Source organism: Lepidochelys olivacea (genome assembly GCF_965140295.1).
Source record: "Lepidochelys olivacea isolate rLepOli2 genome assembly, chromosome: 12".
Lineage (NCBI taxonomy): Eukaryota > Metazoa > Chordata > Testudines > Cheloniidae > Lepidochelys > Lepidochelys olivacea.
The window spans coordinates 18,541,765-18,556,240 of record NC_140422.1 but is presented as its reverse complement, the minus strand read 5'-3'; the positions used below and the strand labels follow the sequence as shown (position 1 = coordinate 18,556,240).

The following is a 14,476-nucleotide window of genomic DNA, read 5'->3' as shown; positions in this document are numbered from 1 at the left end:
ACAAGTGTGAGAGCCTGACCTAAATGGAGAAGTGGCTTGGAGAAAGTCACAACCTCTGTGATAGAAATTGGACTTTTTTTAAAGCCTACACAAAATATTTTCAAATCTGAGATACTTTTTAATTAATTTATGTTGCGATTGATTTTTACATAGACCTTCTGTAGTGTCACTGTAGCTTGTGGAGTTCTATTCACAATCAATAATAAATGTTAAGGACTAGAGAAGATTAATAAAAATCTTGCACAGGTGCTGCTCCCTCTGGTAAGGGCAAAATAAACAGAATGTCTTTGCTCTACCAGATTGTTTTCCATCACAACAGGAAAAATAAAAATGATTTGGCTTCATCCTCAGGCCCTGACCTACTCCACTGGCTTATTAAACATACAGCAGACCCAAACAGCAAGTGCTATTCGATATGTCCCCTCTCTTCATGCTAACTACAAGTTTCACTACCATGTTTAAGAGACCTGGCATTTATTTATTTTTCATTTTATTTTTAAGAATCTCTTTTACCCTGGTAAATGTTTTCACGAGTGTTTCTTCTCCCCACAAATCAGTCTTTGAACCATCTTTTCAGGTACTAATCCAGCAGTAACTGAGATTGCTATCCAGTAAACAATTGGCAGCCTCAATTTACTGGATGTATTGACAGTGTTTAATGAAGTGAGGGAATCTAACATATTGCTTCAATAGAATTGTATGCTTTATTACCTTCAAAGTAATGCCATTAGATTCAAGGGAGAGTTAGCCATCACCTCAGAAAGGACAATATCCAGTGATTATGATTTAATTGTCACCTAGTTTGCATTTAGAATGAAGCATAATCTAGTTTCACGCCTCCTTAGGATTTAACCTTCTTAGAAGTTCAGGCTGGTGGCTGGCTTTGCCAATAGACCTGAAAGAAGGTTCATGCTTTGGATTGTTGTAGTTTCCACAGTCTAGTGCTGTAGAAGTTGAATACAAGTGTTTATGTGGAAATTGTCTGCTTTCTTTTTGACTTGTTCAGATGAGCCTGGTAGCACAGAACATGGACATAGTATGCTCCTAAAATAAATAAAACACTTGCATATTCAATGATAAAACTATTTCTCCATAATACAGTTCCAGACATTAACTGTCAAAGAATTGATTCATTTATTCTAATTTTACTATATTCATTTTAGATTAAGGGGAGACACGCTCTTGCGTCTCAGTTTTCCTTTCTTTAAGAAAGCAAACCATTTTAATAGGAAGTAACCCCTGGGAGCTCTGACATCTGGAAGGGCTCACCTGCTCTTTATCTGACATCTGGGGTGGGAAGGTGATTTTGTGTTCCGAAACCAGAATTTTAGCATGGTGGTTTTAAACACTGTGACAAACACCTGAAAAGCTGTGGTGCCCATTACATGGTTCAACTGTTGCACCTCCATTCTTGCTCCCCAGACACCTGTGCAGGAAGGGTGTACCAGGATGGGGTTCAGGGCCCGTCAGTGCACTCCATGTCTTTTTAGCATGTATATCTTGATCTGTCTTCAATCTCTACCCATCCTTCCAGCTCAGATTAATGAGTAATCTGTAGGTGGAGATGGGCATAGGGGACTGGTGTTTTGCAGGTGCCCTAGCCTGGCCAGAATAAGGGTACAGTCTAAGGCTTCGGACCTAAAGCAATCATCAGAACCTGTGTTTTTGAGTCAGGGGAGTGGAAGTGCAGAGAGCCTGCATCTTGTTCATTATCTTTCTAACTGCTGGCAGCATTGTCAGTCTCAACCATTCAAAATTCATGTCAGACTCTAAAATACAAGATTGGTTTAAAAATTATGAATATTGTAAGAATGTTTTATTTTTTAAATTAGCTTTAGATTTTCAGAGCCTTTAAGGGGAAGCTGCCTACCTTCAAATTGTACATGAGCATTTAAGATTCAAATTCAACCAGAAGAACATACACAAGAATGTGGGTCTTTTTGGTCACTGCTCCATGGGGGAATACACTAACCTTCTCCTATCCCAAGAGGTGGGGCAGCCGTCATTCTACCTCTTTCCTCCTCCCTTGTCATGGTTGTGTCTCTCTCCCTTTCCCACCTACTCTTCTGCTACACTTAATTTTTCTTCTGTGTTCCCCGCCAGTGTCTTGTCCCTAGTCCATTCTCTACAGTCACCTGCCATGTTTTTCCCTGCTTTTCCGCTATACTACCCCTCACATTCCTCTTTGCCCCCCCGTCTTCCCTTCTGTGGCTTTATTGCGGGGTAGAGAGTGAGGCTATTTTCTGTCCTCCTGACAACTGACCCAGCTAGGACCCAACCCTTCTCAAGTTCAGGTAAAATTGCAGAGGATTGCTTCTAAAATGTGACCCAACTGAAGTGGTTTTCAGAAACAAACTTTTTGGGCCAGACTGTGAGATTTGAGGTCAAGTAACCTGGGCTGTAACAGTAGAGGTGGCAGAGGGAAATTCCATGTATCTGCAATCTAATTTCTTCAAATTGGTACAGGTCTCCAGCCCCTCTGCGTGGGTGTTCCTAGGGGGTGGGAGCAGTACATGCTGCTCCCTTCACACCAGAAGTGACATGCAAAGGGGTTGGAACAGAAAAGAGAATCTGGCCTCATGCATTTATGTCCTACTCTACCCACTACCCAGCAGCAGCTCCTGGGCACAACCACCCTTACAGTTATGGAACAGGAGCCAGGAGCAGTAGGTGACCGTGGGGGGACAGCTACCAGCCAAAACCCCGTGACTTTTAACATTTATCTTGCAATGTGTATGTGCTATGTACCTGTTCGTTGGTTTTTCACAGCACTTTTCTCTCGCTGGTCAGATCTGACCCATAAACAACATGCATTTCTTTGATTAAAATCAACTGGTAGAAATGACACATCGGTAATAAAAAGACATACAAAGACATGAGGTCTTCACTTTGTTTGTCTCCAGGCTTGACTCTCTAGGATCAAATAGGCTTATAGAAATTAAGCTGTTTTATCTGCTGTATTTTGGATTATCAACAATGGCTAGATAAGGGAGAACAAATTGAGAATTCAAAAATGATTGTTAGTGGTGATATATAAAGCAGATGGAAAACAGATTTAGCTAAGCTGATTCTGTAAAATGGAGTGTAGCAAAAGAAACTGAGTGAAAACAGCCTTTCACAGCTACACGCATTTCGTATTGGAGTCCATTTTTATCAGCATTTATCTTCTACAGGGACAGTTAAGGGAAGAGAGAAGCAAAAACCTTGCAAATATCACTCAGCTAGCTCATAAACTGATAACACAATCACATTCAAAGCAGGAATAGACAGATGATGACAGATTTTTTTTATAGATAAACGTATATAGTATTAACATATGTAAATTACTTAACTGTTCCAGTGGGTTACAGTTAGGGTAGTCTTAAATGTTTCTCACTGTAACCCCAAACCATGTAAAATGTCTGTACGTTTGGCTTTGTGAGGGATTGGAACCTTTCATTTGGTGAAATGAGCAAGCACTGGGGTGATGCATGGATTTGTGTTGACACCAGGTGAGAGCAAGTGGCTTTGTCTGAATTTTGGCATGAGTATATTTGAATATGAAAAGCAGAGTTGAAAATAGAGGAGGCTCAAAGCTGAATAAAATGTTTGCATGAGGCCTGAATTGAAGTCTCTCATTTTCACTCTGCTCTGGTCCCAACTTCATTCTGGCTTTTCAGGCACCAGTGAGAAGTACTATTTCAACATTGTTGGTGAAGCATGTAGGCAGTAGAGCATGTGATGTCTGCAGCATTCAGCTATATAGGAAAGTTGAGCAACATATGATTTATTAAAAGAATAAGTGTCTTTTTCCTGAGTCACTGCTGATACACAGGTCTTTGCACAGTTAGGAAAGTCACTAACAGATGGATAAGGTGGGCTTTTCAGTACATAAAAATGATGTGAATTTTGGCACGAGTTTTGTTCTCAAAATTTGTTATGCAAATGATAGCTCTTCCGTCACTTCTTTTTAATTGTGTGTTGAATGTAGATGACAATATGTATACTGCTTCTTTGTCCTTAGTACACTTTATGAAGACCACGTTCTTCCTATAAAGCAAGAAAATGTCATACTTTTTCTGTATAAATTAAGATTCCTGTGATCCCTGAAATGCTGCAGCATTTTAGAGCCAATCTCGGTGACATGATGAATCACAGCTATATACAACTCTAGATACTTCCCTGTACCCCTTCCAAGAGTCTTGGATTGTCCCTCTTATCTCATATTTATTAAAGGGTAAAAAATTGTAGGGCCAGTTAACAAGTAGTAAATCATGCAGCAGACAGTAGCATTGTGATGTTTAAGCTATCTCAGTATCAAGGTATAGATTGGGGTGGCCAAATTGTAGCTCACAAGCAACATACAGCTCTTTCACAGTTAGCATGGCTCATGGAGCCCCCCTCTGCCCAGGCCCCCTCCATTCTTCACCTACCAGACTTGGGCAGGGGAAAGCTTGGGACTTCCACCTTGCAGCAGGGCAGAAGGCCCAAATTGCGGCAGGCGTGCCCCAGCTCTTGCGCTTCTGAAGATTGTTGTGTGCAGCGTGGAGGGTCAGTAAGTTTGGCTACCCCTGGAATAGATGGCAGTATCAAAAGTACCACTACTCACTAAATGTTGGCTTTTTAGTAATGACTGCCTGGGGAAACACATCTAGCCAAATTCTGACCTGGTCTACACACATGAAACATACTGAGAACAAATCAAAATACTGCAGAAATGAGTGGATAGGAGAAAGGGTGGGAACAGTGCTATGGGCTCCTTGAAGTTTTAAAAATCCAAAAGATTGTGTTTTTCTATTAAAGCCAAAAATGACTTCTAAAATGCATATCACCAATTACATCTGGGTCTAAAATCCTAACAGAGGATGCTGGATTCTCTTTTCAAATGGCTGGTCTTAGAATTTCTCTTTAGTGGCAGTGTTTTGTTTCACGGGAAATGGAATTCAGGATGAGAATTGTTTTCTTGAGCTGAAAGTCTTACAGATAACATTTCAATGAATGTCTGCACACTTTCATTTACTGTCCATGTATATTAGGTAAATTAAGCTGATTGCATTGCTTTGATAGAGTGGCATGTACCATTTTTAACAGATGATACAAGTAAGTTGAAGTTGTTCTGATTCTTGGGTTCAGTAATAAAGCAAACAGAGAAGGAGTGTTCCTAACTTTAAATAAACCCCATTGCTATAAAGGGACAGAAATAATAGTTTTGTTCCCCACCATCAAATCATACCTGGTCAGGAAATCAGCAATTAAAGTCTCATTTGTTTTAATCTTAAAAAGGAAAAATAGTCTGTTTTATACACATGCCCAGCAACTGCTATGTCCTCGCAGTGCAGAAACCTCCAGTAACTGAATTAAATTTCATTGCAGTCAGCACCAAAAAAAAGTTTGATTTATGTCTTTATGTACATTTAATACAGGATATGTCCAGTAACTGAGAACTGTAAGGTCACATTTAGTGAAAGAGTAACAGTTTCTGTGTTTAAAAAAAAAAAGAGTAAAAAGGCTAACGTATGTTAAGTATTCTTTACAAGTTACAATGTACACACCAATCACTGCCTGTTATTCAATGCTGCTAATGGGGACACTGAAAGAGGCTTACTGTACATGTGTTAAATCTTGATTTAATAAACAGTTTGTATTAGTATCAAATTACATCAAAAGAGTCTAAAAACCCATGATAATTATTTTACAAATTGTCTTGTGCAGTAAAAAAAAAGTCTAACTTGCAATTTAAAAAAAAGTATGAAATGTGCATTTTTGCAGCATGGACACAAGTGCTAGAAAAAAGTGCTAAAAAGCTCATTCAGTTACTTTGATTTCTCTTTGTCCCCAACAATTTCATACACCTTAGTTATCACATAGATCTCAAAGTGTAACACATAGCAGGCTTCATCCTGTGCTTTCTGTGCAATTCAGACACCCATTGAGTGTATCCAGCATGGATTTCAATAGGGAGGGTGCGCTGCATAAGGAATATAGTACTAGGATCACTACAGGAGACAGAAATATATAAGTCAGTCAGTCAGCGGAGTTTCTTTATGCAAGTAACAGGAAAAAACAGAGAGCCTTAGTTATACACCTGTGAAATCAATGGAGTTGCATGGCTTTAACACATGGCAGAAATCAGCCCACCCTATGCTTTTGAAAATCTACCATCTTCCTGAAAGAAGCTTCTGTGTAAAGTCTGTATCTACCAAGACGTACTTGAGAATTGGGTTAAATTTTAATCCACAACCTGCAAAGGCCATATATTCCCAAAGATACTAAAATGAATACTGTATAGCCAAGATAAAATACTGTTAAAAGGCAATAGACCATTTCACATATTTCTCACGGAACACAGAGACTAAGGAAGCAATATAAAAACTAGTCAAGATGCAACATAACTCGTCTTAATTAGCATTTACCAAAGTAACTCTAGCTGCAATTTGATAAATATGCTCACAGACATCTGTGTCAAAATATGTGGTGCCTTTTACCACTTTTACTTAAACTAGTTGGTCTGAAAACTAATTATTTAACAAAGGAAGAGAGAAATAATATGAAAGGGAGGGCAGAAAAATAATCTAGTCATTTTCACATTTAGTTAAAAATATTCTTGATTGTTCCCATGCAAAACCTTCTGTTTTGTTGCTCAAGCCAAGTGGCAGCTTGTGGGGGATGGGTGCAAAGTCCACCACTGCAACAATTATTGGTTATGAAGATCTTTCCTTTTAAAAATATTGGATACAGTAAGCTAAAAAGTGTGTGTACCTATACACACACTACATATGGTGTATTTTTATACAGACACAGTGTGTGTCAGATAAACACACACCCACACATACCAATTTTACCTTTAACAGGAGATTAAAAGTCAATAGATAATGAGCCTTGTGCAGCATCCTCTCGTCCTCTCACATAAATTTCACAAGGAATCTCCTCCATCACCCTGTCTTCTATTACCTGCTCAGGGCAGTCATGGGCCTGTTTAAATGTGTAACTACTTTTCTTGAAGGTGCTATTAAATGTTTTCATTGGCTGAGGTTGCGCAAAATCATTGCGGAAAGGAAGTTCCATGGAACTGAGATTGGTCCTGCTTTGTTTTATACTGGAAGCTTGAGAGCCACAGTGATGGTCATGAATACATCTCGAAGCAATAGAGGAGCGTCTCATTTTCTGATAGTTCTCAAGTTCTTCTGATAAGTCAGCCAAGTCTGTAGAAATCTCTTTATCCCTTAATGAGAACAGTTCATAATGTGGAGGATCAAATACTTCTTGGAAGCCAGCTTTATTAAAAGCAGTTTTGCAGGCCATAACCTTTTTGCGAGGCTGCTTTACTTGCACCAGAATTGAAATTATGAGAAGAACCAAAACTATCCCTGAAGTAATTCCAATGATGGTTCCATGAGTTTTGGTGATTTGTTCAAACAGTCCAGTTTTTTTCTTCTCTGCAAAAGAGAGAGAGGGTTAGCTTTTGAGTCTATCTAAAATGTCTGATCAGAAATAATTCAGTAAAATTTCAGGTTTGATTTGGTATGCAAAGATTTAAGATAATGAAAAGTGTAAATTATAGGGCGGGTCATATGCTGATGTCACTCATATGGGTGCAAATGTCTATTAACTATTGGCTCCATTAATGGGCACTGCATCCCTGTGAGGGAGAGCAGAATTTGGCCCTGTATGCTTTAAGTATTAGTCCTTACTCAGACAAAAATCACTGGTTACTCTGGAGTTTTGTTTCATAAGGGATAAGCAAGAACCGCAGGACTGAGCCCACTCAACAGCATGTAATTTCAGGCAAGTTTTCGATGCATAGGACCATGCTCTGCTCTCATAGAAGTGTGTGCTATTTTCCTGGAGGTTCGTACAAACATTCATGAGGAGAATATGGCCCATAGTTTTGGGGGAAAGAAGTTACATTAGAACAACCTTAGAAATGTAATGGACTTATAGATTTGTGGGATTTGCCATATTGAATCAGTGCAATGGTTCAGCAAATCCAATACCCCTGCCTTCAGCAGTGACAAACACCTGATACTTCAAAGGCTGCTGGGATCCTCCCCTAATCCAACAACATACCTATTTAATTGGGATGTGGGTTCCTTCCTGACCCCTGTGGTAATTAGTTTACATTCTGAAATCTAAAATTTGATTAAACAGCATATCATTACTTTAGCTTGTATAGCTACAAATGCTCATATACAAAGGGCCCAATCCTGCATCCATTGGTGCTCATGGCAAAACTCCTATTGATTTGAATGGAGGAAAAACCAGACCCCAAAATTATCTAGTCCTTTAAAAAACAATATAAAAAAATCCAACCATACTATTTATCTTGCCTTCACTGGATGGCTTCATAACTGGACTAAATTGTACCTACGTATTGCATTGCAAGTTATTTAACATTCCACATCATAAGATCAGTTTAAAAAATAATTTCTTGATAGAACTTCCTATGGAAGTACACAAGATGGCAGTATCTGATTACAGCAAGTTTCCCACACGTAAGAGACAAATTTTTAGCAATATTTTGCTCTGGAAAAAGTATTTGTCCTGAATGACTAAAAGAAATTTGTATGAATACAACACACTGTTCATTAGAAAACAGTAAAAATATTTACTGCTTTCTGGGTTTGCGTTTTGTTTTTTTTCCTGTGATGCTAGGTATTAAGAATTCTGTTCATGTATAAAGCTAAAATATAATGGGGAATGTAGTTGAGCACACAGTAGTTAAAAATGCTGGGCAAGATGGTATTGCTTTGTTGCTATATATTTAATAAATAAATCTGTCATATTGCAGTAGGTTTGTGAAGCATTCTAGGAAAGGTGTATATTTCAGAAAAGCACCCATAGTTCAGGAAAACATCTCAGAAAACCATTTCTGATTGGAAATGTGTATTATACTTGCACAGGCAGAGCTTCAGGTGCAGCAAACTTGATTTTTATTATAGAAACTTGGGAGCCACTGATCAGTTTTGTTAACTGTAATAAATAAAACAAAGATGCTGTGACATGATACATTTTAGCTTAGTAACTACATTTATATTTTCACACTGTAACATAAAGGGGCCTCCTTCAAAAAACAAGGATTTTTCCTGCAAAAGCATCAAGGTTTAGGAATAGATGGTAGCGGTACAAATCAGGCAAATACAGAAGCATATACTTAGTAGGCCCAATGTTCTGTGTAAAGTTTAAAATATACTTTGTGAAGGGCATGTGATGTTTCATTTATAGGGCAGGTACATTCTTCAACCCTGCTCACAGGCGTCTTGGTTTTAAATTAAAAATTTGGAACATCTCCCTGAGTTAAGTAGAATAGCTGTCTTCAGCACATTTGCAGGAAAAGATGTTTTATGACTTTCTTAAATGAAAGGCTAACTGACAATCCTGGATCACCAAGGTTATGCTTTGCACTATATTCACCTTTGCAATGATTTTCATCCCAAGGGTATGCACAGTTTTGAATGCCATTGCAGACCAAAGAATTATTGATGCACATGTTGCTATGGCAAAAGTAACTGCTGCCTGAGCATGGAGCTGCAGGAGAGAAGGAAAAACAAGTTATGAGTTGCCAAGAGCTCACAGAGTGCACAAAGTCTGTGAAGAAACTTTATATTTCTCAATATGCATATTCCTTCTTTCACTGACTGATCTAAGATTTCACATTAAATGAGTTTTCCTGCATATCCCTTATTAAGTAGTTTAGTATACGCCCATTTGGGGTTGCTTCTGGATGCACAACTGACACTATGAACAAAATAGTACTGATCCAAGTGGTTAGCAATAAGAGTCATACACTGGTTGGCCACCCAATGCATGTGATGGAAAAAGCTTCTATAGTCTTAAATGCCTGTCTTATAGCATTATATTGCATTCTGAATTACTTGTTGATTATTGAGATTGCAGTGGTGCCCAAAATGGTCATATGCTTTCCAAACTCACAGGAAGTCAGTTTCTTCCCTGAAGAGTATACTTCCTATCTATACAGAATACCATAAGTGCATCATGCTTTACAGATGAATGAGATATGACAAATTCCTGCTCTGAAACATTAAAAATCGAAGGGAGACGCGGTGTAGATCTGAGGCAGCTAAGGTTCCTACCCTTCTTCCAGCACTTCCAGAACCTAGGCTGTTAAGTGAAGGTCAGATTCCATTTCCTGCAGACTGGGAGCTAACAAGTTCCCCAGTTAAGGTCCCTTTCCTAAGAACTCTCTTCTTTCTCCTCCTCAGGAATTCAAATCTTGGCATTTTCAAAGAGAACATCTCTGCTGATATCAGCCATTGAGACAGTCCATATGAAGAGAGATGTAGCTTGGCTTCAAGCCCTATAGAGCTTTGTAGATTAAAGGAGATACCATGAATAGAATCCAAAAGCAACTGGGAGGCTAGTATAAAAAATACATTATATAGCTAAAGTGGCAATCCATTGGTAACAATAATAAATAGTAGCATTCAGCAGTTCTATACTGCCTGCCCTCTGATGATCTCCAAATGCTTTATAAACGTTTAGAAATGTCTGTCAGGTAGGCAGCAGTAGTGTAAACACTCTAACAAACCTGCCACCTGTGGCTTAATGGTTATTGCTATACTGTATACAGTGGTCATTTGGACCTTCATGGTGAAAGAGGTAAACTCCTGCTCATTAATGGGCCTTTTTTATTAGAAGATAATAGAGGGTTTAAGGAAGAGCAGCCTTTAGCTGGCAGCTGTTTATAAGAAATTTGAAGAAATAAAATAACTATACGTTCTCTCTAAAGAGGATTTTAAATTTCTATCATATTACACGCCCTTGACATTAGAACAGTGTCAAAGCATCCATTTTCATTAAATAAATATAATTTTCGCATTCTTTCTGCTTTTGATATTCTATCCATTATACAGTTTTCTGTTCCATTTTTCTACATCAGTGTAGTATTTATACACTAGAGATTTCTGTAAGTCAGTTACATATCAGCATTGATTTTAATGTAAGGACAGTGGTGTCCAGGAGAAGGTAGTGGCTTGTCTTGCTCACATGCCAGTTTATTACATATTTCCCAGATGATAACTCATGCTTGAGCATCTGGGGTTCACAAATGCTGAGGTGAACCCAAGAGGTAAGTGATGGAGAGGATGGCAAGTGGGAAAGGGATAGAGTTCTGCCATGTGTTCCCATCAGTTAAACCCCTGGACCCTAATTACTTCAGCTGGAGTTTTGCCTGAGGAATTAATGGAGGTTTTAAGCCTATATTTCTTAACCCTCTAAATTTGCCTTCCTTAAAACTGTCTTTGTACTACCACTTCACATGACCCCATTTCTTACTGTGCTGAATTCCACAGGCTCATGTGCACTGCTTCTGAGCTTTATTTTCATGTTATCAATCAGTTCCTCTATATTGGAAAGAAATAGATCCATAGACGATCATCTGTTTGTAGTCTCAACTCTTTGGATCATAAAGCTTTCGTCATACATAATTTAGGAACTTTAGAAAATGCATGTTACCCAATTTTTATGTTAATAGTAATGATATTTAAAAATACTGAAATTACTGTTTCACACACCTTCCTTGACTGGGTGTTGCAAAAATTTAAATATCTGGAAAGTACTTTGAGATCCTTTTGAAGAACAGTGCTTTATAGTATTAATAATTCATGGAAAGTTGTGGAGAAGAGTCACTGTATAAATTAACAATGAGAGGCTTAAGGCAGTAGAGGCGGAAGGGAATATGTGAGGTATTGCCTTTTCAAAGCAACTTCCACTTATCCATTTAATTTCTTTTTGCTATTTAGTTTGAATGTATAGTGATTTTGAGCCAAATATGCAAAAGAGCTGAGCACCCAAGTGTTAAGCATCCAAATAAGTGGCCACATTTTCAAGAAAGTTCTGTTCCCATTTAAGTGCATAAATAAGGGTCAGTTTGTTCTCAATGGGAGATGCTGGATGCTGAGCTCTTTTGAAAATCTGGCCATTCATTTATTTTAAGTGCCAATAGTGAAGAATAAGATCAAGGTTTTTGCCTGCTCAAACTCTGGCTGCTTCTTTAACTACAGAACCTAAGTTATGAACACCAGAGTTACGAACTGACCAGTCAACCACACACCTCATTTGGAACCGGAAGTATTCAATCAGGCAGCAGCAGAGACTTCCCCACTCCCCCATCAAAAAGCAAATACAGTACAGTATTTGCTTAAAACGTAAAGGGAAAATTTTTAAAAAAAGATTTGACAAGGTAAGGAAACTGTTTCCATGCTTGTTTCATTTAAATTAAGACTGTTAAAAGCAGCATTTTTCTTCTGCAAAGTTACGTGTCAAAGCTGTTAAGTCAATTTTCAGCTGTCTTCAGTAAATGTAAACTTTTGAAAGAACAACCTCCATTCCCGAGGTGTTCGTAACTAGTATTTAACTAGTTACTGTTTTATTGGAAAGAGAACCTGTTCTCATGCTGGTGCCCAAGCCACATCCTTACATGCCCCTTCATCCTGAATGATAAGGAGGATAAAACTCATGCAGCTATAGCCTTTATGAATATGACACTGGATCAGCTACTGTTCTGGTTGGAAACATGGAGGTTAGACTGGATAGAACCAAGCACTGAATAGCACAAACAGAGAAGGACCTTAAGTGATTCAGACTGAGAAATGGGTGCATATCCAGCATTTCACATAGCATATATAAAGAGAAAAAATCTGCCCATTAGAGTGGAAATGTTGGAGATCCAGATCAAAGCTACACTATTAAGCTTCTTGGACTGAGAGCACATGTGGATGGAAGAACTGACTAGATTTTTTTTTTTTTTTTTATATTTAGAAGAGATAAAATTGATCACCTACTCCTGCAAGCTGTAATTTCTGGAACACCAAAGAAACATTAGTTGTTGGATAGAACTGAGTGCTTTCTGAGGGAAGAATAACTATGTGCTGGAAATGGCCCACCTTGATCATCATACACATTGTAAAGAGAGTGATCATTTTAGATAAGCTATTACCAGCAGGAGAGTGGGTTTGTGTGTGGGGTGGGGAGAAGGCCCTCCTTGATTATCATACACATTGTAAAGAGTGATCACTTTACATAAGCTATTACCAGCAGGAGAGTGGGGTGGGGGGGAGAGAAAACCTTTTGTAGTGATAAACACCCATTTTTTCATGGTTTGTGTGTATAAAAACATCATCTGTATTTTCCACAGTATGCATCCGATCAAGTGAGCTGTAGCTCACGAAAGCTTATACTCAAATAAATTGGTCAGTCTCTAAGGTGCCACAAGTACTCCTTTTCTTTTTGTGAATACAGACTAACAGGGCTGTTACTCTGAAACCTATGGGACATAGCATCAGACCAGGAATTTGATGAAAGCTGAATTTTTTTTTTTCAGTAATACTTTCTCTCAGCCATGTCATTTTGAGGTTGACTATAAGGTGTGAAATTTGACTTTGTTTGAAATATACCTGGATGATTTATTTTAAACAAACATTCTTTCCTTTTTCTGTCCCTAGATTTTTTTTAAAGCATTTTGATTTTGAAATATGTACATTACCAAGAACTGAGAGAATGTCTTGGAAGAATAAAGAGCTTAGTTTCTTTTGCCAAGGAAGATCAGTTGAGTACCATGCAGTTTACTGCAAATGGAGAAGGGGAAAGTCTTTTGAATGAGAATTTAAAAACAGGTTGTGTGGACATTGAAGACCTTGACATTTTCCTCAACAGTAGAGATCTGCCCCAATGTACTTGGCCACAATTTCAGGAGACTCCGCTAATGATATTGGGCAACCAAGAGCCTGCTTACCCCTGTAAATGAAATTGATTTTTCATGACATGTTCAGTTTTCAAGCAATTATGAATGAACTAGGAGCCCTAGGTCTAGTTCACCGGTTCTCAAACTTCTGTATTGGTGACCCCTTTCACACAACAAGCTTCTGTGTGCAACATGTGCCCCCCCCCCAATTAAAAACACATATTTAAATATTTAGCACTATTATAAATGCTGGAGGTGAAGCAGGGCTTGGGGTGGAGTCCAACTGCCCTGCTTCAGCGACCCCCCCACATAATAACCTCATGACCCTCTGAGGGGTCATGACTCTGTTTGAGAGCACATGGTCTAGCCATCATAATAATAATACCAGGCTCTTACATAGCATTTTTTATCTGAAGATCTTAAAGTGCTTTACAAAGGAGGTTAGTATCATCATCTCCATGTACAGTGAGTGTTAATACTTGGTACACTGATTCTTGTGTCAGAATGTTGTATATGGTAGATGAACACTGAATAGCATTTAGCTATGTTCACTACTTATCTTCAGATAGTTTAACGGTGCTTTTCTAAAAGAGGATGATGTCTCTCTGGATAGTTGCTTGTTTGCTGAATATGCTAATGAAAATGTCTTCTGTTCCTTTCACGAACTTAGGCCCAGATTGTGCTATTTAATGACAGGGGTGGTATATAGCCATCCCACCTCTCAGAGAACTAAAATAATTATGCCCCAGAATGCACAGTCTCTCCCTTTGCTACCGGATGTTCTGGGGAGTTTTTCTG

At 38.5% G+C, this 14,476-nt stretch overlaps 1 protein-coding gene and 1 long non-coding RNA gene across 4 annotated transcripts in view; one reads left to right on the top strand and one right to left on the bottom strand.

Annotated features, from left to right (window-relative positions):
• LOC311528952 overlaps positions 1-14,476 on the top strand; it is a 151,882-nt gene that overhangs the window by 75,006 nt on the left and 62,400 nt on the right. The gene's annotated exons all lie outside the window — the stretch shown is intronic.
• Positions 5,788-14,476, bottom strand: part of NETO2 (neuropilin and tolloid like 2) — a 49,794-nt gene continuing 41,105 nt past the window's right edge. For 2 of the 3 annotated variants that reach the window (XM_084644490.1, XM_084644489.1), the window contains exons 8-9: positions 9,391-9,504; positions 5,788-7,415 (exon numbers count right to left, since the gene is read on the bottom strand). In XM_084644490.1, the coding sequence (XP_084500616.1) occupies positions 6,835-7,415; positions 9,391-9,504 (695 nt within the window). In that variant the 3' untranslated portion in view covers positions 5,788-6,834. The remainder of the gene's footprint in view (positions 7,416-9,390; positions 9,505-14,476) is intronic. The other variant, XM_084644491.1, reaches the window with a different exon arrangement.